At 42.3% G+C, this 24,855-nt stretch overlaps 1 protein-coding gene across 5 annotated transcripts in view; it reads left to right on the top strand.

Moving 5' to 3' along the window:
* Positions 1–2,812: 2,812 nt before the first annotated feature.
* Positions 2,813–24,855, top strand: part of rpap1 (RNA polymerase II associated protein 1) — a 92,881-nt gene continuing 70,838 nt past the window's right edge. The window contains exons 1-7 of one of the 5 annotated variants that reach the window (XM_072569270.1): positions 2,813–2,876; positions 7,856–8,053; positions 10,641–10,783; positions 12,990–13,082; positions 18,729–18,909; positions 19,409–19,549; positions 23,908–24,090. In XM_072569270.1, the coding sequence (XP_072425371.1) occupies positions 7,876–8,053; positions 10,641–10,783; positions 12,990–13,082; positions 18,729–18,909; positions 19,409–19,549; positions 23,908–24,090 (919 nt within the window). In that variant the 5' untranslated portion in view covers positions 2,813–2,876; positions 7,856–7,875. Of the gene's footprint in view, positions 2,877–2,903; positions 3,030–3,056; positions 3,666–3,708; positions 4,126–6,728; positions 6,852–7,855; positions 8,054–10,640; positions 10,784–12,989; positions 13,083–18,728; positions 18,910–19,408; positions 19,550–23,907; positions 24,091–24,855 lie in introns of those variants that run through there. The other 4 variants (XM_072569269.1, XM_072569271.1, XM_072569268.1 and 1 more) reach the window with 4 other exon arrangements.

Genomic DNA, 24,855 nt, shown 5'->3' with positions numbered 1-24,855 from the left:
ATGATCAGAGGAATAGATAGAGTAGACAGTCAGAAACTTTTTCCCCGGGTACAACAGAGTGTTACAAGGGGACATAAATTTAAGGTGAAGGGTGCAAGGTATAGGGGAGATGTTAGGGGTGGGTTCTTTACCCAGAGAGTGGTGGGGGCATGGAATGCGCTGCCCGTGGGAGTGGTAGAGTCAGAATCATTGGCGACCTTTAAGCGGCATTTGGATAGGTACATGGATGGGTGCTTAATCTAGGTTAGAAGTTCGGCACAACATCGTGGGCCGAAGGGCCTGTTCTGTGCTGTATTGTTCTATGTTCTATGTTCTATGTTCTGTGTCACTAGACCCAGAATGTTAACTCTTATTTCTCTCCACAGATGGTACTAGACTTGCTGAGCTTTTTCAGTTATTTCTGTTTTTGTTTGAAAATCTAGACTGACCTTCTGGAACTGTAACAAAGATGTGCTGCATTGTTGGAGCTGCTGTATAGTGGTTAAATATTAAATTGAGGCTAGATGTACCAATTCAGCTGATTACAAATGATCTTCCAAAGGAAGAACAGGAGAACAATTCATCAAATGTTCCTAACCAATATTTAAACCTCAACCCTTATCACACAGAGAGGTGTACTGTTCATTGCCTTATTGCTCCTTGTGGGAGTTTGCTGTGTACAAATGGTTTGCTGTGTTTCCAACATTACATCAGTGATTATACTACAAAAATATTTTATTGGATTTAAAGTGCTTTGGCATATTGTCAGGTCAACAAAGATGCTGGATACATTCCAGTCCTTTCGTTATGTCAGCATAGAGCCAGTTTAAATGTCAGGGTGGATTTATTTTTATGCGGATTCACTGATCTATGGAACAAGATGGTGCCTCGTGCAGTGAATGTGGACTGGTTGCAAACATGCAGAAGAGAGCTTAATGCATTCCCAAGTGTTTCCAACATAACCAAGTACAAGATAGAACTGAGGTTGAATGTTGAGTGATGTGTCTTCCAGCCATTGTGAATGCCTAGAACGTTAAAATTGTTTTTCAAGACAAGAGAGGAAGTTTACAGGCTTTTTTTTAGCCAGCTACAAAAGTATGGTCATAGGGAACTGCTGCACCACCACTTGCAGAAAACGATTGTGTTTTAAATTGGAAAATCTTTCGACTATTATGATTGTTAGATCATTAGTTAGCCATTGCAGATATGATGGGCTGAATGGCCTCCTTCTGAATCATAACAGTTCTGTGATTCTGTTATTCCTTCCTGGTTAAGGAAGCATGAGGAAAAAAAAACATTTCTATTGTATTGTGTTTTTCACATTGCCCAAAGGAGTTGGCAGCCGATGAATTGTTTTGGAGTGCAAACACTACATGGAAATGATAAATGTTACAGTATAATTGTGTATTGTAAGACTTAAAAACATTGAAACAGAATTAAGGGATTTTATGATGTGCTGTTAGTAGAGTAGGATGTCAGATCCAGATTATTGCTCTGCGACATGAGTTGAAATCCGACCAGTAAGGGGAAGTGACAACCTGGTAGTAGTATTGCTGATCTGTTAACCCAGTAATGTTCTTGAGACCTAGGTTCAAATTCTGCCATGGCAAATGGTGGAATTTAAATTCAATAAAAATCTAGAGTTAAGAGTCTAATGGTGTCCACTGTCAATTGTCAGAAAAACCCATCTGATTCACTCTTGTCCTTTCGGTAAGGAAAATAGTCTGATCTACATATGACTGTAGTCCCACAGTAATGTAGTTGACTCTTAATGCTGGCTTAACCAGAGATGCCCTGATCCTGTGAATGAATAAAGTGCAGTTTGTGCATCTTAAATGTAATTAATAATTGAAAACTAGTCTTCGTTCTGATGACAGTGAGACTATTATGTTGTAAAAGCCTATATAGTTCACTAATGTCCTCTAGGAAAGGAAATTTGCTGTCCTGTCCCATTCTGGGACTCCAGACCCACAGCAATAAGGTTGTCTCTTTCTGAACTGCTCTTAACTGCTTTCTGAAATGACTTTGCCAGCAGTCAGTTTAAGGGGTGGGCAACAAATGCTAGTGATGCCCACAACCCATGGAGGCACGAAGAAGCATTAAAATTGTCAGTAAAATTGTTAGTGGTGAACTTGGTTTGGGGATAAATACTGGGCAGAAAACCGAGGAAAGCTCCTCGTCTGTACAATTTCCTGACAGGCAATAATATCATATACACTTTGCAATAAACAGGAGTTGCTCTGGAAAACGTTGCCCGCGAATGATGTCATTGTGATGGAAAGAAGTGACTGAGCTGAGCTCCTTCTCGCTGCAGATGGGAGGACCGAGGGGCTCCCGTGGGACAAACCTTCCTGAGATTTCCAAAGCGAAATAATGTCGCTCTTTACCGCGACAACTTAGACGTCTCAAAGCTGCCTGATTGCCACAGATGTACTTTTGAAGTACAGTAATCGAGGAGGGCTTGCCAAGGAAGCCAGAACTGGGAACATACCCTCAAAATTCCGAGGAGTACTGTTCACAGCCTAATGCAGGAATTGAGAATTACCCCTTCAAACCCTCTACTTTCTTTTTGTCTCCATAAATAGCCTCTTGCTGTTGAGGTTATTTCTGTCTTTGGGAGGGTTTCCCAATTTTGCGTCATGAGAATTGAAAGGAATCCCCTCCCACATCTATTCCCTGTGTTCAATTTGGCGGATCAGAGATGTCCCATTTGCCTGCATCAGACCGAGCTCGCGGTGGACGGAAGTCGCGGGGACAGATTTGCCGTTGCACAGTTGGGAATAGGCTCTATCCGCGGTGTGGAGCGGAAACCGGGCGGGGGATTATATGAGTGCGACGCCAAGCGGGGCGGAAGTGGCTCTTGGCGTGGGTTCCAGGTGGAGGCTTGGAGCGAAACTGTAAGAGTTTTGGAGAAGGGAGAGAGAGCGCGAGAGAGACAGAAAGAAAGAAAGATTGAAAGAGAGAAGTGGAGTGGAGAGGTGGGAAAGAAAAGCAGAGCAGAGGAGGAAGGAAAGAAGGGATGGAGAGAGAAATGAGGGAATGGCGATATGGTAAGGAGTGTAGAGATACAAGGTGAGGGGAGTGGGAGGCAGAGATGTGGAATTACAACAGTGTGTACTGATTGTAAAAGGTTGCAGGGTAAATCTTAACTAATCTGATAACAATTCAAGGGCACAAGTGACAGCTTTAAATCTGGGAGGATGATGGATTGGGCCATACTTACTCTGGATTAGAGTGGTGCTTGAAATTCAACATTACCTGGTGTTTCTCTGGAGCTTCGCTCTGGCTTTGGCATTCCCGCCACATTCTTTGTAGAGGAAGAGAGTGTGTGCTTAGAAAGTGCATGATTTGTTGGCCTCTGTTTTCTCTTGGCTGGCTAAGCTTTGTGTTTTTGCCCTTTCAACAGTCACCCCCACCAGGGGGCACGGCTGCGAATGATTGTCTCCAATTGACAGTATCTGCCATCTCACTTGCAAGGTATCCTTATTGCAGAAGTATGGACACTCAGGAAGTTGTGACCCAGCATGGTTGAATCAGCACTGACTTTGTTGCCTTACCACTGAGTGTATGCTTGAGGAATTAGGATACTCCAAAACCTCTGAGTTGGCGACCTTGTTCTGCCAAAAGATCCGGCATATACATCGGACACAGCAGAAGTGGAAACTATTCAGCCTTTGCTCTGCCAAGTATGTGTTGTCTACGTTTGATAAATATAGAGGAATGTACTAAGGCTATAGGTTTAGTAGATTTGAAGTTTCATGTTCTCAAGGTGCTATACCACACTCTCATTCAGATCATACAGAACAGTTGCAGCTTTTGTGATGTGTGTTGATTTCAGCATTAGGTGACAGATTGCTGGTGATTGTGGAATCTTGATACTAAAGCTTTAGTGTTGCACTGTCAATAGCAGTGTAGCAACGTCTTGGACAGTGGTAGTAGCCTTCCTGACGTTGATGGTCTAACTGAACCCTTCACAGGTGTGACAGTATCTGCTTACAGGTAGTCACCACTATCCTAAAGTAGAATGTTCCCAGGAAACCTTTCACCAACCGAAAATGGTGTAAAGCGAAGGTGCATGATTTATATGGGAAAAAGTATTGCTGTTTTTCGTAAAAATGAAAATCCTCTTTGGATTTATGAAAACAGGTACTAATGTAGCTCTTTCGTAAAAGTGAAATTGTGTAAAGCGAACATTTGAAAAGCAAGGGATGCCTATATTTGCTGCTGAGGATGTTTCTCAATATGAAATGCTTATGCAGCATAGTCAGTGTGGGGCAACTCCCTGCTGAAGACTTGGTGTACTTTAGTCTTGGATCTTGGGTGAGGCAGGTTGAACAAATCTCTGTCAAATCTGGTATACATACACCCTCTGTAAGTTACCTGGTGACATATGACAGCAGCAAAGAGGAGGCCATGTCAGAAGTGTGAGTGCCAGAACACAATCCTGTTTGAATCCACTGGGAATCTTTAAAGTTTATTTTCTTGATGACATTTTCCATCATGTTGTCATGCACACAGAAGATCACATTGCTGGGTACCCAGTGTTCAGCAATAGCTTACATCGACCACCTTAACTCATGTAGTTAATTGCCTTTGTGAGCTTACTGTGAAAATGCACACTGGTCTCCTCTGTCCTTGACGTTTCATCTTGCAACTCTGAACTGGAGAGAACATGTCAATTCTATATTTTCTAGTTCTGATACAACACTGGGATTTGGGTTGGACGTCTTCTGACCTCTGACAACGGCAACATAAACAAATACTTCACCCGTGATGCACAGCAAAGGGGACACCTCGATTGTTGTTGGAATCACAGTGGTTGTCCTTTTACAGAGTCACAATTGTTGAAGCATGCAAATTCTTGTGGTATTGCCCCCTCTCCCCAGAAGAGACAGAGGAGTTTGTGCAGATGCTGCAGGAGTGCTGGTTTCTCCTGCTAGATGAGTTTGGATGGTATGGTATCAGTACCTTGAGCTATGCCAGTGGTAAGTGAGTCAATAATTTTGCTAATTTCCTCAATTGTGGGTTCAATATCCTGCTTCAGTGTCCAAAGCACCCTTTTTAAAAAATGTCAGTCTGGGCTTATCTCTTGTAACTACTGCGTCATGTTAATGCTGTGCAGTGAAACTGGAGTGTCCTTTCTGGGACACCATCCAGAGCAAAATCTGTGTAAGCCCTAGGCTGCCCAAAATGCCAGGGTACACTTCATGATCTTCGAGGAGAAAGTGAGGACTGCAGATGCTGGAGATCAGAGCTGAAAATGTGTTGCTGGAAAAGCGCAGGTCAGGCAGCATCCAAGGAACAGGAGAATCGACGTTTCGGGCATAAGCCTGAAGAAGGGCTTATGCCCGAAACGTCGATTCTCCTGTTCCTTGGATGCTGCCTGACCTGCGCTTTTCCAGCAACACATTTTCAGCTACACTTCATGATCTCCCTAGTTTATTCAGAATTAATGCTTGGCATCAGCTAATTGCAGGAGATGCCAGAAGGCAGCATATCTAGATGTTAATATGGGTTTTTTCCACATTTGTGAGCTCAGCATCAACTCTCCCAAGGTATCCGCATCCGGCGGAATTACTTCCCTGTAGTTTGGGGTTTGAGTCATGAACCTCTTGGCCTATCCACGTGCAGACCTACAAACTACATCTAGGAATCAGACCTCCGTCGAGTTTCTCTGAAGATTTCAGACTGGAGTTGTGAGGGACTCAGTTCCCATGTGTTGCCAGAAGGAGGCACTAGTTAATGGGAGAGGCTGTGTTAGTCATAGGAAATGATAAACACATTTGGCTGACCTTTCACATTACAACTAGGCAGCAGTGTAGGCTGAAAATGAGAAACAAACTAGTATGCACAAGCTGAAAGTATGTTAAGTTTCTTCACCCACATACAAGACATCACGTTTATGCATTGGACACAACTGTAGGAGAGGTAGGCATTTGGAGACTGGAGCAAAGCACAATGGGAACATGCAATACATGGGCCAGGAGCAGTACAGAGAGCTGAAACAAGAGAGACAGAGAGAGAGAGGCACTGATGTGTGCTGCTGCCTCTAGTTGTGCCTTTTCCCTCCTTGACATTTCTTGCTCCACTTTTATTCATACTTTATAATTTTATTTCCTGCCAAAATGAGCTTACCTAACATGAAGATAGCAGAATGAGTGGTCTGGGATGGGTCAGACCAAAGCAAGTGTTTTCTCTCTGAAATGTGCTGATGCTTCTTTCTATCCTTAATTGAACATATACATTTGCTCTTGGTACAGATTAGTCATGTTGTATCTTTAAATCGATCCCACTAGCCAGGTAACTACCCATCCCTCCCTTTCAGGTGGGTTTTTGATTTTCATGCTGAAAGATTGACTCCTGTCCAGTTCAGGGCTCAGTGTAGGCTGGAAGACCTGACATGGATCAGGGCTGAATACTGGACTCTGGAGTGTGTGTATGTGTCAGTGAGCGACCACTCTCTTTATCAGATGTTGATTTCAGTTGTGGGTTTTGAGCAGTTGCAATGTCAATGGAATGGACCATTGGTTCCAGAGTGCATGGATTTCTAAACAAAGTTCCCAGATGACCTTATTTTATGTTTAAAGATTGCAGGGTGATGGTAACAAAGAACAGCTTCCAGTCTTTTATTCAGCAGTTTATAACAGTTAAGAAGAAGGTATTAGTCGTGGCTTATCATTAGGTCTCTTGCCTCAAAATCAAGAAGGTCACAATGCAGAGGTTTGAGTCTAGACTGACACTGCAATGTGGAACTGATAAAGTGCTACACTGTTGGAGATACCATTTCTCAGATCAGATGTTAACCCATGGTTCTACCTGGCCCCTCACATCATCCTATTTCAAAGAAAAGCAGGAGAATACCTGGCTTTGTGGTAAATATTACTGTGCCACACAGATTTAGAAGGTGTTGGTTCTGATCTTGGGTCTCTACTGAGCTAGTTATTTATGGGTTTTTTTGGCCTTTTTGCATCCAAGGTGATGAATAGTGAGATGGTAAATGAACCAGTGTTTACTTTGCTCCCACTCACCTGATTGCAGTCAAAGCCACGTTCCCTGATGGTTTGGGTGGACAGCAGATTGAGTCGAGAGAAGGTTAGGCAGTGGAAACTCATGCAGTGAAAGATCTGTTGCTACTCGCAGCTTGGATTAATGGGTAAATAATGGCCAGTGACCCTGGGTTTGCACTTGCCAATGGATGGCACCCTAGTCAGCAGCTGGAAATCAGCAAGTGCTGATCACTGTTCTCTGTGATAAGGGTTGGAAGAATGGGATATTGGATAACTGGTTAGGCCCCAACTGTTGTATTGTATGTCCAATTCTAGGCAGTCCATTTTAGGCTTTGGAGAGAGTGGAAAGTAGATTCATTGGCCTGAGTGACTGCAATTTTGTGGAGAGATTTGAGAATCTAGGGTTGTTTGCCACAGAGAAGGCTCGTGTAAGATTTAGTGAAGGGATTCGGAATTGAGTGGTTTGATAGAGTAGACGGTGAAACCGTTTCGCGTGGTGGCAGTGTTGGTAATCAGAGGTAGTTATTGAAAGAACCAGAGGAGGAGAATGATAATTTTACTTTAGGCAGTGACTTGTTTTGATCAGCAAGGGTTCAAAGGGTTGATGAAATAAGTTCAATGGTAACTATCAAAAAGGAATTGGATCAGTCCTCAAAAAGAAAATGTTTGCAGTACTGTGGAGAAAAAGGTAGTGCATGGGATGAATTGAGAGCTCTTTCAAATAACTCTCATTGGCCTAATGGCTTCCCATGTTGGACACTTGCTACTCAGTGAAATCGCAGCTTAGAAATGTGTTGTTGGAAATGACTTATCTCTGACATGTACCTTCAAATGCAGTGAGGCTGACTGGACCACTGTCCCATTTACAGGACAACCCAAACCGAGAAGGATGCTGGGTAGGCCGAAGCCTGGAGAATCGGAGGATGATCTCCTTCGGTTCCAGCAGCAGTTCCTCGCAGCGGGAACATCTCCAGCTGCCAAGATTGTAAACAAGAGGAAGGTGCAATCACAGAATGCTGACGGAGGTCCAGTCAATGCAGGCCCACGGGACACGGTCACATTGGAAGGTTTGAATTGGAATTCGTAATTTAACCTTACTGTGCGAATCAGATGCTTGGATCTAATATAGTGATGTGGGAAATGTAAAGAAGTAAACCATTTTTTTCTCCCCTTCTGTAGGAACCTGGAGTATTGGGACACTTGTTTATTAATTGAAATAATAAGAGCAATGAATACAAATTGGGTAGGTGAATTAGCCCTCGCAGCTGTCACACCACTCAATCAAAACATAGCCTATTAGCAAATCAAACTCATTGCCCTGTTACAGCTCCACATTCTGTGATTTTGTTGCCTAACAACTAACAATCTATCTCAGCTTTGAAAGCTCCAGTTGATCCATAGCCTTCAGGCGGAGTGTTGAGAATTCCAGATTTCCACTACCCTTTGTGTGTTTCCCCTGAATGACATAAACTCATAAGGTTACCTTTCCTTGTTCTTGGTTCTCCAACCAGAGGAAATGGTTTCTCTCTATTAAATTGCTTCTAACAGTTGAAGTACCTTGATCAGGTTGCCTCTCAATCTTCAAAACCTAAAGGCTAATCAGATGAGATTGAACAAATTGAGGACCAAGGTTGTCAAACTGTTATTGAGTTTGTCTAAAGCAGAATGCTGTGTTGGAACATTATGCTCTGGTTTTGACTTAGAGATACACTCTGTTTTGTTTCTTTTTTTTTGACCTGCTGTTCATAGCAAACCACTCCAGGATTTCTGTGCATTTCCCGTTGCTGCAATATTGTTAGTCTTAATCTCTTAGACCTGTGCTTTATCTCTGAATATTGGGAATCCCATGCCTGCCCAGGAGTCAAACCAAGCATCAGTCTCTTCAGCTCATGTCCCTTTTGACATTATTATAAGGACGTAGAGGCATTGGGGAAGGTGGAGAGAAGATTTAAACAATGCATTATATTATAGATATCGTTACTATTATGAAGAGTTTTAAAAGAAGGTTTAGAGAGAGTGTCTTACTTGTAGGCAAGAACATAACTAGACACTATCAATATGAGATAATTACCTAGAAATCCTTTAGGGAATTCTTTCACCTCAGTGTGATGGGAATGTGGAACTTGCTAATACAGGGGGTGGTTGAAATAAGTGGCATTGAGGCATTTATGATGAGACAAACTTGTGAAGGAGATGGGACTATTGAGTTACAATGATAAGTTTAGAAGATGGAAGTAAGGCAGATTGGCCCCTAAACATCAGCATGGATATGTTGGACTGAGCAGTCTATTCCCGTACAGTTTATCCCGTGTAATTCTACATTGTTTATTCCCTTCTTCCAGATTTCTCCTTTAAATTTTTAGGAAGATGTACATTAGAAGTGATTTCAGTAATTCAGTAACCTCTCCTCACTGTTTACGTGCTTTGTACTGTTTACGGTGACACCAACACTGTGGGTTCAATATCCGCACCATCTGAGGTCACCATGACCTGCCTTCTCAACCTCATCCCTTACCTGAGACATGGAGACCTCAGGTTAAACTCGTCTCCAGTTGTCCATCCCGAATGAGAGAGCAGCCTTATGGTCTTCTGGGGCCATGGCAACTTTACCTTTACGGCATACTCCATATTGATAATTTTTCTATTTCTGACGGGGCACCTTTTGAGACGTCAGTTTGAAACATAATAGCAAGATTTTATGAAAGACAACTCTAGTAGGATAGATAAAGGAGAACTAGTAAACATGGCCCAGTTTTCTATGCTTAACACAAATTACTATTCATTACAAATAAATCAATTATAATGACAGGTAAACAACTATAAACTGGTAAACATATCACTTTACTCGTTAAACTCTAACCTCCAGGCTAACTGCCCCAACTAATTGCACTTTACAGGTACACACAAAAAGATTAGTGTTATGGGTGGAAGGATAAAATTCTTGGGAAGCAATTTACTGACTCCTTTTCTAACAGTTTGTTGAGATGGTCACATGTTAGTATTACAGGTGTGGTCTAACTAGAACATGGTGTGACTGTGGCGGAGCTTGTTCACCTCTGTATTCTTAACCACTTGTTATAAAGGTTAGCATTGCATTCGCATTTTTGATTAGTTTTTGGATCTGCCTAGTATACTACTCTTGTGTATGAATCGCTCCATCTCTTTGACTGTTCCTAGCTTGCCACCAACTAAAACTACTTAGTAGTTTTGGTGACCGAAACGTTAACTCTGATTTCTCTCCACAGATGCTGCTGGACCTGCTGAGGTTTTCCAGCAATTTCTGTTTTTGTCTCTAAAACTACTTCATGCCTTTTTAAAATCAAAAATGGATGAATTTTGTATTATGTTAAGATGACCACATTTCAAAAGGTATGGTATTCTGACAACACCAATATGGAATCTCGGCACACATTTGAGTGCAGTACTGAGGGAAGTGCTGCACTGTTGGATGTGCAATTTTTCGAATTTTAAATTATGTCTCACCTCTCGTATTGATTAAACGCTGTTGGAAGAAGGGGTTGGGTGTTCTCCTTGACCTTCCAGCCAATACTCAAATCCTCACTAAAGATAATGACCTGAATATGACCTTCCTTACTAATTGTGGGACCTTGCAGTTACAGACCAGAAACCAACAGCCTCTCTATTTTGTTTTAGCTCTTCCTGACCTTCCTCCATCATTACTGCCAGCTCCGCCAAAAAGGTCCAAAGCAGGCCATGTTAAATTCCAAGGAGATGATAGCGAGGAACAGATGGATCTACAGGATCGACATATCACTGCCGTCCTGTCAAAGATCATTGTAAGTTTTAGTACAAATACGAGGTATGCTCACATCTTGATGCTCCTGTGCTTATTTGTGAAAAGGTTGCAGACAGCCTGGATGTCTTATTCTCTGTGTTGTTCTGTTGCTGCATCAGATACACAATCACAGTATGTTAATAAACCTTTGACACCACTCAATAGGTTGGTGATCCCTCCACTGTCATTGGGCATTGCATGGCCAAGTTCCTTTTGGCTTAGTTGCTAGTACTGTCACCTTTTGAGACAGAAGGCTTTGTGTTCAGTCCCAATTCAGAGTCTTGAATACAAAAACTAGGTGTGCCCTCCAGTGTAGCACCAAAGGAGGTTATTTTTTAGCATTTTGAGCCGTTAAACTAAAATGCTGTCCATCCAACTTTTAAGATTGCATGGCCCTGATTTTGAAGAACAGTAATTCCAAGGCTGTGCAGGTTAGATGGATTGGCCATGCTAAATTACTCGTAGTGTCCAGCGATGTGCGGACGAGGTGGATTAGCCATGGGAAATGCAGGGTAACATTGATAGGTTGGGGGGTGAGGAATGAGTCTGGGTCAGTTCTTTAGAGGGTAGATGCGGACTCGATGGACTGAATGGCCTGCTTCCACACTGTAGAGATTCTATGATTCTGTTCTAAGAATCAAGTCAATTGGCCACTATTTCTCACTCAAATTGTTATTAAACAAATTGTCTGGTCATTATCACATTGATGTTTTTTGGATCTTGCAGTGTGTGCTCATGGTTGCTGTATTTTCTATCTTAAAACTGATTGTAATTCAAGAAGAATTCATTGGCTGTAATACATTTTGGGCAATTCTGGGGTTGTGAAGTGTGTGATTTAAATGCAATTTCTTTATTTTTGTCATTGTTATGCTGAACAAAGTTTTAATTTTTGGATCAGCACCTTAGAGCACTTCGAGGCTCTTCACTCTCCCACAGCTTTTCCTATAGAATCGGTTCATTCAGTAGATCTGTATTGCATGGAACAGGACAATTATAAGATTTTGAGTATTGAAACTGAATGGCTGAAGGAACTTCTGTATTTGTTTGGATTGTTCATATTATGGTAATTTCTGTTTCTGTGAAGTATCTCATGGCGACAGTACAGATGATCGGATTGTTATTATCAAGCTAACTTGGGGGAATTTGTGTTCAAATTTGACTGCTGTGGTTTTTACATTAGACTAGAAACAGTACTAGAAAAATATTTAACAAAGTGCTGAGGGAAGTCCTGAAAACCATCAAAAGCAAGACTTTGTCATAGAGTCCTACAGAACGTACACAGGCTCTTCAGCACAAACTGGTCCATGCCAACAAAATTGTCCATCTACGCTAATCCCATTTCCCTGGGAAAAAGACAGTGTATTCACCCTATCCGTCTCTCTCATGATCTTATACACTTCGATAAAGGTCCCCCCTCAGTCTCTTATGCTCTAAAGAAAGAAATCCTAGCTTGTCTGACCACTCCTTATAAATGAGACTGTTGAGTTCCGGCAACATGCTTGCAAATTTCTTTTGCACTCTTTCTAGTTTAATAATATCCTTCCGATAGCAAGGTGTGTGGCCTCACCAACGTTCTGTACAACTGTAACATAACTTCCCAACTTCTATACTCAGTGCCCTGACTGATGAAGGCCAGTGTGCTGAAACCCTTCTTCACTGCCCTTTCTACCTGTGACTCCATTTTCAGAGAACCGTGCACCTGAACTCCAAGGTCCCTCTGTTCCACTACAGACCAGATGCTGCTTGTCCTTTTGATTTCCTTCATTTTTCTCCTTTCTCCTGATGGAGCTTGGTCCCACATGATCTTGACCTCCCAGTCATCATCTCCAAATTTCAGGGTTTTCTTCACTGTATTTTCATAAGATTCACAAACGAGTTATTTTATAAGACCAGAAGAGGAAATATATTCAGCCACTTGAAAAGTAGATAAAAACATTTTGGTGCTGTAACCTCTACAATTTGTATAAATTGAATCAGCTGATATCTGATTACAAAACCTTCTGTTGATAGCAATAATTTCTACTTTTTACCAAAATCCTTCTTCATTTTCAGCAGTTCTGTTCAATCTCGTGATCACCTTCTCTGTTGTAAGAACAATCTCACTGCTTCTAGATTCTTCGCACAAGGGAAAGTCCATTTTAGAAGATTTTGACAGATTGTGAAGTTTGTCACTTTACTAATTTCTTTGTTGTGTATTTTTCTTGCAGGAGAGAGACACAAGGGCATCTCCAGTATCCCTCCCTGTATCGACAGGTCTAGCCTTCCCAAAGGTCTTTCATCGGTCAGAAGTACAGAGTGAGGTAGTGCTTTGTTTTTACATAGATTAGTTTTTCTCATTTGTGTGAAAGTAGGGACTTAATAACTCTTTTTTTTTCATCTGTAGCAGATGCTAAAAGAATTTAAGATGTATTTTGGATTTTTGTGTTAGGAAAAAGGCAATGGAAGCATGGAGAAAGTGCCATAAAGATTTAGTAGAATGATGTCAGAACTGAGAGATTGTCCCCACCAGGACAGATTAAACAGCATGTGTAGATAAGAAAATAACCCAGGAATTTTGATGGATAGGTTTAAGGTTATAAAAGCATAGAGTGGTCATGGATAAACTGTTTCCACGTGTGGGGGGGAACGACCAGATTTATAAAACTGAGGAGACAGTGCCATAATGTGATGGACTAGTAACCCAGAGGTGTAGGCTGTATTGTGGAACACAGGTTTAAATCCCACTGTAGCAGCTGGTGAAACTTAAATTCAATTAGTAAATCTGGAATTGAAAACGTAATCATGAAAATATAATCGATTGTTGTTAAAACCCCATCTGGTTCATGGATGTCCTTTAGGCAATTCTGCCATTCCTACCTGAACTGGCCTTGATGTGACTCCAGAACCACTGTAATGTGTTTGATTCTAAACTTCCTTTGAAATGTCCTAGCAAGTCACTCCATTCAAGACATTTAGGGATACAATCATAGAATCCTTACAGTGTGGAAACAGGCCCTTCGGCCCAAAAGGTCCACACCGACCATCTGAAGAGTAACCCACCCAGATCTATTCCCCTATTACTCGACATTTACCCTGACTAATGCCTCTAACCTACACATTAATGAACAAAACAGGACAATTTCCGATGGCCAAGTCACCCGAACCTGCACATTTTTGGATTGTGAAAGGAAACTGGAATACACGGAGGAAACCCATGCAGACATGGGGAGAATGTGCAAACTCCACACAGATAGTTGCCTGAAGCCGGAATTGAACCCGGGTCCCTGGTGCTGTGCGACAGCAGTGCTAACCACTGAGCCACCGTGCTGCCCCTACAATGTCATTGAGTATCACATGTTGGTTTTGCCAGTGACATCCATATTGCAAGACAGAATGAAGGCAAAGTAAAAAGAGCCCCTTTGTTTGGGGTCTATAAGTACTCCTCTGTCAAAGTTATGGTTTTGTTTCTGAGAATTGCCACTTATAAGTGAAAGGACTTAAAGTGGGTCATGAGTTTCTATTGGAATCAATGTTAAACTAGATTCTGCAGGACCTTTCCAAAACAAAATTAAAACATTATCTCTTTTAAATTGAAATACATAACATTGCTAAATTCTTACATTTCTAAATTAAATAGCTATGAAAATAAAATACATTTTAAAATGTAAAACAAAAATGCAGTGTTCGACTTAAAGTTCAGTTACCCCCTGAGCTTTCACATACCTGATCTCCAAGAGATGATCTTAACCAAACTGAAGCAGAAAACATTTTCATTTGGTTCTGGTGATTTTTGTTAGGCTAGGATGTCTAATATTAAGAATTAATCATGGGAATTGCCCTCCATATTAAGAAAATTACATTCTAATGCCGCTCCCTGGGGGTAGGCATCAGGGCTAGATTTGAGTTTGTCGATTGCACCCCTAATAGGCATTTCCCACTACTGAATCCATTGGCCCAGCCCCAAATTCTCCTGTCACCCTGCGAGTAACAGGGTTTGACTGATCCTGATCCCCACACACTGTTTCCAGCAGTGATCACTGGATGTGGTCAGAACCCTGCTGTTTTGGCTTTGTTTGTATTGTCCATCTCTATGTTTACTATGCGACAACTATTACATCACACACAGTTGAGAAAATTGCATTTGTAAATTGTTCATGTGTATCTTTTTAGATTACTTACAGTGTGGAAACAGGTCCTTCGGCCCAACAAGTCCACACCGACCCTCCGAAGAGCAACCCACCCAGACCCATTCCTCTACATTTACCCCTTTACCTAACACTATGGGCAATTTAGCATGGCCCATTCACCTAACCTGCACATTTTTGGACTGTGGGAGGAAACCGGAGCACCCGGTGGAATCCCACACAGACACAGGGAGAATGTGCAAACTCCACACAGACAGTTGCCTGAGGCGGGAAATGAACCCGGGTCTCTGGCGCTGTGAGGCAGCAGTGCTAACCACCCTCCCACTTGGCACAATATGGAAGCACATTGATACAGCTGTTGCTGCTGTCCCTCACTGGCACCGCTTATTTCCAGAGTCCTTTTCACAATTAGACCTCCAGCATTGCACCAGATCAGGGAGAGGCCGCAAGTCACTGGAGTCAGGCATTGGTAGAGGCTGTAAGTCAGGAGGTAGGGACAGTCACAGGGACGGGTTACAGAAAATGGCATCAAAATGAATTTTGCAATGTTTATTGAGATTACAGACCCTATTAACTTCACATGTGAAAGCGAAGTGCTCTATAACAGGGAAAAATTAAGTTAATTGTAGTTAGAACGTGGAATTTTCGACTGCACAGGGCGTTTGAAGTGAGTTGCATCGGAGTGGCTAGCATCTCAGCTTGATAAGTACACAGAAAAAAACACAAGGTTTTGCTGATGGGGTTTGGTGAATGTACATTGAATGACCGGTTTCAGCAGTGTTGTTTTGAAACAATAATTTGGGACAAACTTAACAAATCATTTGAGGAAATAGGGCACAGCTTTGTACAGGGCAAATGAAGTTTAATTAACTTGGCTGAGATATCTGATGAGGTAACAGAAGGTTGAAGGTAATGGGGTTGATTTGGTGGAGATGGACTTCCACAAGAGATTTGATGAAGTGCCATACAAGAGACCTGTGAGTAAAATTCAGCTTAAAAGGACAGTAACATCATGGATACCAAATTGCCTGAGTAACAGGGGATAGAGCAATGGTGAGCGGTTGTTTTATGGACCATTATACTGGAGCTCTCCAGAGATTGATGTTAGGATTCCTTCTCTTCTTGATATGTATTAATTACCTAGACCTTGGTATACAGGGCACTATTTCAAAATTTGCAGATAATATGAAACTCTGAAGTCCCGAGGCTCCAAAATTTCAGCATGTTCCACTGAGATGAGCAACATCTGTGTTTAACTGTCATTCTATCTGAGATTGACACAGAACAGTCAGTGTCACTGGTGGTCAACATGATGAACAAGCTATATGGACGTTCAGTGGCCAACTAGTTTCAGTTTAACTGCTGGCAGCTTAATAACCGCAGGGAGACAGTGAGGTCTGCAGATGCTGGAGATCAGAGTTGAGACTGTGTTGCTGGAAAAGCACAGCAGGTCAGGCAGCATCTGAGGAGCAGGAAAATCGGCGTTTTGGGCCGGAGCCCTTCTTCAGGATTGTGGCCTGACCTGCTGTGCTTTTCCAGCAACACGCTCTCAACTTAAAGAACTGCATTGTCAGAATGGAGTATAGTAGTTGGGAAGTCGTGTTGAGGTTGTACACGACATTGAGGTTTCTTCCGGAGTACCGTGTCCAGTTCTGATCACCCTGTTATAGAAAGGATATTATCAAGCTGGACAGGGTTCAGAAAAAGATTTACCAGGATTTTGACAGAATGGAAGGTTTGAGATATAAGGAGAGGCTGGATAGGCTGGAACTTTTCACCGGAGGTTGAGGGGTGACCTTATAGAGTTTTTAAAAAAATTATCAGGGATATGGGCCAGCACAGGCAGATGAGATTAGTTTAGTTTGAAATTATGTTTGCCATGGACTTGTTGTCCTGAAGGGTCTGCTTCTGCGCTGTATGATTGTATAAATGCTGTGTTTTATTGAGGAATTAAACTAAAACTCCCTTCTACCCTCCCAAATGGTTAAAAATCCAATTGTATTATATTGCAGGCAACATGCAAGTCCTCACAGTGTCCTGACCAATGTCTATCCCTCAAACAAAATCTTAATCAAAAAAAATGCAGATTATTACAATATTGTTTGTGGGATCTTGCTGTGTACTGATTATTGGCTGTATTTCTTACAACAGTGACCACACTTCAATAAAAAGACTCAGCTGCTTTGGGACATCTGAATCTTCCTGTCTGGACATGCAACTGGAAAACAATTTGTGTAGCTTTTTAGAAGCTCATTCTACTTTTGCAACATCTAGTGGAGGATCAATAGATACGTTGCTGGCATCTCTTGCCCGATACCTCTTATGTCAATATTTGGAATCTGTTGGTTAGGTAGGGGAAAATCAACACGACTTGAGATTGTGACTGCTGGTGTCCCTGGTCGGATGTAGGTTGGAACAAGACTAGTATATCAAAGTTCTTGCTCCGGTTCACAGTTGAACAGGAATGGGATCCCAGGTGGATGTGGCACCCTAGAATTATTTAAAAGCTAATTAGAATTTAAGGCCAACTGAGATGAATAAATCAGATTAATCCAATGGCCCTTCTCACTGCGAACATTCTGCAGTCATAGAGTCATAGAGATGTACAGCATGGAAACAGACCCTTCGGTCCAACTCGTCCATGCCGACCAGATATACCAACCCAATCTAGTCCCACCTGCCAGCGCTTGGCCCATATCCCTCCAAACCCTTCCTATTCATATACCCATCCAAATGCCTCTTAAATGTTACAATTGTACCAGCCTCCACCACATCCTCTGGCAGCTCATTCCATACACATACCACCCTCTGTGTGAAAGTGTTGCCCCTTAGGTCTCTTTTATATCTTTCCCCTCTCACCCTAAACCTATGCCCTCTAGTTCTGGACTCCCTGACCCCAGGGAAAAGACTTTGTCTATTTATCCTATCCATGCCCCTCATCATTTTGTAAACCTCTATAAGGTCACCCCTCAGCCTCCGACGCTCCAGGGAAAACAGCTCCAGCCTGTTCAGCCTCTTCCTGTAGCTCAGATCCTCCAACCCTGTAAACATCCTTGTAAATCTTTTCTGAACCCTTTCAAGTTTCACAACATCTTTCTGATAGGAAGGAGACCAGAATTGCACACAATATTCCAACAATGACCTAACCAATGTCCTGTATAGCCGCAACATGACCTCCCAACTCCTGTACTCAATAATCTGACCAATAAAGGAAAGCATATCAAATGCCGCCTTCACTATCCTATCTACCTGCAACTCCACTTTCAAGGAGCTATGAACCTGAATTCCAAGGTCTCTTTGTTCAACAACACTCCCTAGGACCTTACCATTAAGTGTATAAGTCCTGCTCTGATTTGCTTTTCCAAAATGCAGCACCTCGCATTTATCTGGATTAAACTCCATCTGCCACTTCTCAGCCTATTGGCCCATCTGGTCCAGATCCTGTTGCAATCTGAGGTAACCTCCTTCGCTGTTCACTACGCCTCCAATTTTGATGTCATCTGCAAACTTACTAACTGTACCTCTTATGCTCGCATTCAAATCATTTATATAAATGACAAAAAGTAGAGGGCCCAGCACCGATCCTTGTGGTACTCCACTGGTCACAGGCCTCCAGTCTGAAAAACAATCCTCCTCCACCACTACCACCACCCTCTGTCTTCTACCTTTGAGCCAGTTCTGTATCCAAATGGCTAGTTCTCCCTGTATTCCATGAGATCTAACCTTGCTAATCAGTCTCCCATGGGGAATCTTGATTAATTGTCTGTATTGCACAAATACCTGACATGCTTGTTGTGTGTTTGTCTTTTTATTTTGTAACAGGTGAAGCCAATTTCAGGAAAGAAAAGTATCTTTGCCCAGAAACTTGCTGCAAAGAAGGCATCCGAAGCGACTCGTGTAGTGCCTTCTGTGAGTGGGGTCAGCACCCTGACTGGGATCCCACAGGAGCAAAGATCAGCTCCAACTCGAGTTATAGAGATGTCGGAAAAGGAGCAATCATCAGGTGAATTTGCGGGAAAAGCCCTTATTATTGTAGACATGTTGAGGAATTAAGTAGGAAAAGCAAGTGAGTCTGGGCCATTCTCAGCTCTGAATCCTCTCATGGGATGGCAGGGGTGCTTAGACTGCTCCTGAGATTGAAACCTCTGTCCCTGCTGTTGCTGTCAGTCTGTTCTGTGAAAGCCCTATATCTTAGACTGGGCAACTCACCAATATGACTGCTTCAGCAATATGATGAACAGAATTAACAGAGACAGAGTGAGAGAGCTATATGGCCCTGGTTGATCACAGTGGGCCCAGTTTAAATTGGAAGTGTGCAGGTACACCTGCTGAACATTTCCGTTAAGTCAAGGTACAGTTTGGTCATGATCTCATGGAATGGCAGAACAGACACGTGGGGCTGAATGGAGTACTTCTGAAACTGATTGTGAAGTTTGTTAGAGCCTCATTGAGAGAGTTTGTTTTTGTATGGATTATGATATTTCATCTTTAACTGGTTGCAGATAGTGGATCTGGAGAGAGACTGGGTAGGGAATTAAGCCCTCAAGAATTACAAAGGATTCATGAGGAGAATGTCACCAGACTGCGGGCCATGTCGAAAGAGGAGATTGAGGAGGAACGCAGTAATTTGCTGGCTCGCTTAGGTGAGTAATTGTATCACTGCAATAAACCACTAAAACTTGGCTTTCTTCATTCCAATTTCTTTCTCCAGCTTTCTCCTCTCCTCCTCAAGGCATGGAATCGATAAGTGCTGAGTGTCCAACAATTTCACTGTCTTAGTATTCCCCTGTGAAGGGTGTCATTTTCCCTACTATCTGGTATGGATCATCGAATGACAGTCAAAAACAGACGTCTTTTGCTACTGCCTTTATCTCATACCTCCTTTAGCCAAATGCAAAGGCCAAACTGCCTGCTGCTGCAACTCACAAACTAAGTTTAGTGAATTCTGGCCCATATTTATGCCTGAACCAATTGTCCAGTCATTAAGAGCTTGCTTTGCATGCACTATCTGTTGTGTTTCCTAAATTACAACAGTGATTTTACGTAAAATGCACTTAATTGGCTATAAAATACTTTGAGGTATCCTGAGATAATGAAAAGCATTATATTAATGTAAGTCAATATTTCCATCTCTTGCCCTAAGTTCTGTTTTGTTCTACTACTACCTTGTCTGATATTAACCAACTAACTAAGCACGAAAGAAGTCAAACGTGGGGCTTTTTGATGGTGATACCTTGTCATGTATGAAAGGCACTGAACAATGATATATGTAAATCCTATATGCTCGCAAAGTTACTGCATGAATACAATGGCCAGGTCAGAGGGTGGGATTTAGTGATGTGGACCTCCCCTCCTGACTCCCTAAACCCTGTTCCCCATCTACAAGGCTAAAGTCAGGAGTGTGATGGATACTTCCTACTTGCTTGGATGAGTGCAGCTTCAAAAGCACATGAAAAGCTTGCCACCATCCTGGACAAACAATCCACTTGATCGTTACTTCATCCACTAGCTTGAGCAGTTGCTCCCTTCACCACTGGCATACAGTGGCAGCAGTGTGTACCATCTGCAAGATGCTCTGTAATAAATCACCAAGGCTCCTTTGACTCCTTCTAAATTAGTGACCTTTACGATTAAGAAGGACGAAGACAGCAGATACATGGGGACATCCACTGCATCCTCTCCAAGCCATTCACTTTCCTGACTTGGAACTATGTTGTTGTTCCCTTGCTGTTGTTGGATTAAAATCCTGGAACTCTTTCTGCAGCAGCAATGTGTATGTCTTTACTGAGGACTGCTGTGGTTCAACAAGGTAGCCTGTCACCACCGTTGCAAGGGCAATCCACATTATAGGAAGGATGTGATAGTGCTTGAGAGGGTTCAAATGAGATTCACCAGGATGTTGCCTGGACTGGAGAGTTTCACTTTTGAAGAGAGATTGGACAGACTGCGGTTGTTTTCCTTGGTGCAGAGGAGATTGAGAGGGATGTGATTGGATATACAAAATAAAGAAGGGCACACATAGTCCCACTGCTTCAGAGGTGTATAATAACATCTCTGAACAGGTCACTTCAAAATAAACGAAAACAGAAATTGCTGGAGAAAGTTGGCAGGTATGGCAGCATCTGTGGAGAGAAAGCAAAGTTAGTTTTGATCCAGTGACCTTTCTCTGGCGAGAAAAACATTGCTATATATTCCTGAAGATGGGGTTGGGGGTAGTAGGGGTGAGATGGACGCCAGAGAGAGAGAGAGAGAGTTGTGCAGACAGAGGAATGAATAGCTGCCTCTGTTTTTCATCATCTATATAAGTGATTTGGATGTGAACATAAGAGGTGTAATTAGTAAGTTTGCAGATGACACCAAAATTGGAGGTGTCGTGGACAGCGAACAAGGTTACCTCAGAGTACAAGGTGTCTTGATCAGATGGGCCAATGGCTGAGGAGTGGCAGATGGAGTTTAATTTAGATAAATGCAAGGTGCTGCATTTGTCAAAACAAATCAAAGCAGGACTTACTTTTAAGTGTATAAGTCCTGGGGAGTGTTGTTGAGCAAAGCGAGCTTGGAATGCAGGTTCATAGTTCCTTGAAAGTAGAGTTGCAGGTAGGTAGGATAGTGAAGAAGACTTTTAGTATGCTCTCCTTTATTGGTTAGGGCATTGAGTATAGGAGTTGGGAGGTCATGTTGCAGCTGTACAGGACATTGGTTAGAACTTCTGGAATATTGTGTACATTTCTGGTCGTCTTCATATTGGAAGGATGTTGTGAAATTTGAAAGAGTTCAGAAAAGATTGGCAAGGATGTTGCCGGGGTTGGAGGGTTTGACCTGTAGGAAGAGGTTGAATAGGCTGGGGCTGTTTCCCTGGAGTGTCGGAGGCTAGGAGGTGACCTTATAGAGGTTTATAAAATCATGAGGGGCATGAATAGGATAAATAGACAAGGTCTTTTCCCTGGGGTATGGGAGTCCAGAACTAGAAGGCATAGATTTAGTGTGAGAGGGGAAAGATTTAAAAGGTACCTAAAGGGCAACTTTTTCACACAGAGCATGGTACGTGTATGGAATGAGCTGCCAGAGGAAGTGGTAGAGGCTGTTGCAATGACAGCATTTAAAAGGCATCTGGACGGGTATATGAAGAGGAAGGGTTTAGAGGGATATGGGCCAAGTGCTGGCAAATGGGAGTAGATTAGGTTAGCATATCTGGTCGGCATGGACGGGTTGGACTGAAGGGTCTGTTTCTGTGCTGTACATCTCTATGACTCTATTATGGGTTGGTAACTGTTGGGTTGGATAGGAAAATGGGAGAAGATGCTCAAGCTGTGAAACTGTTGAACTCACTATTGGGTTCAGAAGGCTGCAGTGTTCCCTTATTGCTGGTTAATCCTTTCAGAGAGCTGTATGTATAACACTGGCGACACTGATGTTGTTACTTGTTTATTGGATTGGAATTACATGTGGCAGTGATAGTTTTTAAAAAGTAATGAGAGAAGAACAATTTTTCATTAGTTTATAACTTGTTGAGATTTATTAATTGATTATCATATGTTTCAGCTTCATTGGACATTAGATTTTGTGATGAGGTTATTTATTCACTAGGTATATCACATTGGCCATCAGTGAACAAATTGCACCAGTATATGTCATTGAGTATTACATAAATGATTTGGATGCGAGCATAAGAGGTACAGTTAGTAAGTTTGCAGATGACACCAAAATTGGAGGTGTAGTGGACAGTGAAGAGGGTTACCTCAGATTACAACAGGATCTGGACCAGATGGGCCAATGGGCTGAGAAGTGGCAGATGAAGTTTAATTCAGATAAATGCGAAGTGCTGCATTTTGGGAAAGCAAATCTTAGCAGGACTTATACACTTAATGGTAAGGCCCTAGGGAGTGTTGCTGAACAAAGAGACCTTGGAGTGCAGGTTCATAGCTCCTTGAAAGTGGAGTTGCAGGTAGATAGGATAGTGAAGAAGGCGTTTGGTATGCTTTCCTTTATTGGTCAGAGTATTGAGTACAGGAGTTGGGAGGTCATGTTGCGGCTATACAGGACATTGGTTAGGTCACTGTTGGAATATTGTGTGCAGTTCTGGTCTCCTTCCTATCAGAAAGATGTTGTGAAACTTGAAAGGGTTCAGAAAAGATTTACGAGGATGTTGCCAGGGTTGGAGGATCTGAGCTATAGGGAGAGGCTGAACAGGCTGGGGCTGTTTTCCCTGGAGCGTCAGATGCTGAGGGGTGACCTTATAGAGGATTACAAAATGATGAGGGGCATGGATAGGATAAATAGACAAAGTCTTTTCCCTGGGGTCGGGGAGTCCAGAACTAGAGGGCATAGGTTTAGGGTGAGAGGGGAAAGATATAAAAGAGACCTAAGGGGCAACTCTTTCACACAGAGGGTGGTACGTGTATGAAATGAGCTGCCAGAGGATGTGGTGGAGGCTGGTACAATTGTAACATTTAAGAGGCATTTGGATAGGTATATGAATAGGAAGGGTTTGGAGGAATATGTGTTTGGTGCTGGCAGGTGGGACTAGATTGGGTTGGGATATCTGGTCGGCATGACGGGTTGGACCGAAGGGTCTGTTTCCATGCTGTACATCTCTATGGCTCTATTACATTTTGATGCAGTTTATTAGTGGGAATTGTGTTTGAACACTATTTATTCATTGGACATTACGTGATGCTATTTGCTCATTGCAGCATTGCTCGTTGATGTTTGGGTACTGATTGTTGTTTATTGTGTATTGGACATGGCCATCTGTAGTTGGTTCATTGGGCTGTGCACTGTGCTATTTCAATTTTAAATCTTGACACAGTTCATTTGTGAAGATGCTTGGCAGTTTCCGACTGTGACTGCTACAGCTCCCACTTACTGACATTATGTCAAGAGTAAAAGCACCAGAAAACACCATCATTTGTTTCATTACAAAAGCAAACAAGTGACTTGTCCTTTCTCCTGCAGGCATGTGATTAACTTCATTTTGTCCCTCCACTTCCTGTTTAACTAGATCCAAGTTTGGTTGCTTTTCTAAAATCAAGGAAATCTGGAGTGACTTGCAGTGAAGACACCAAAGGTAAAATGGAATCATGTGAAACAGAGAAGACCCATGAAGAGGATCAGATACAGAATCTAGCTAGAGAATCTAAGACCAACCCAGCCAAGGAAGAACCAATGGATCAGAAGCCTACAGGTAAAAACCCACCTAACCCTGAGCTTGACATTGTCCCTCAGAATGCAGCTTCTAAAGGTGGATGTTTTAGATGATGGGGAGTTTGGGATGATACATCAAGTATCTGAGAGTTGGAGTGATTTATGAGTAATGCAATTGGATGGAAAGGTACTGTAATGTTACTGAATTCCAGGACAAAATTTGAACTCGCTTGAAACTCATTCACTTACACAGAGTTAAAATTAGACACAACATATGTGCCACAGAAAATGAATTCAGCTGATAGCATTATATTAACAGACACCCCGGTGGTCAAATCACAGTCTTAGGATAGTTGGAAACGCCCTTCCAACTGTAGAGTCAGGAACCAGCTCTGTGTAAAATAATATGAGGAATAAGAAACAATGCAGTAAGTTTTTTTTTTGTGGAGTAGGATTTTGCAACCTGCTGCTCAATTACATCTCTTCTGAAATGCCCATGTCCCAGTTTTCACATTTGACTATTTATCTTCAGTTCAATTTTTTTTTTGCCAGTTTATACATTCACACATTCTGAGCAGCACTGGCTGGGCTAGCATTGATGCCCATTGCTAATTGCCTTTAGGAGGATGGGGGTGACCTGCAGCATTGAATTGCTGCATTCTGTTGGGCAACTATGCACACAATGCTGTGAAGGAGTGAGTTTGAGGGTTTTGACATTGCGATAAACAAAGACAAGTCGATACAATTCCAATTCAGGAGGGTGAGTGGCTTGGAGCGGAGCTTGCAGTTGGTGACGTTCCTATGT

Source organism: Chiloscyllium punctatum, chromosome 4 (genome assembly GCF_047496795.1).
Source record: "Chiloscyllium punctatum isolate Juve2018m chromosome 4, sChiPun1.3, whole genome shotgun sequence".
Taxonomy (NCBI): Eukaryota; Metazoa; Chordata; class Chondrichthyes; order Orectolobiformes; family Hemiscylliidae; genus Chiloscyllium; species Chiloscyllium punctatum.
The sequence above is the reverse complement of the archived record's forward strand: the minus strand, read 5'-3'. Positions and strand labels throughout refer to the sequence as shown.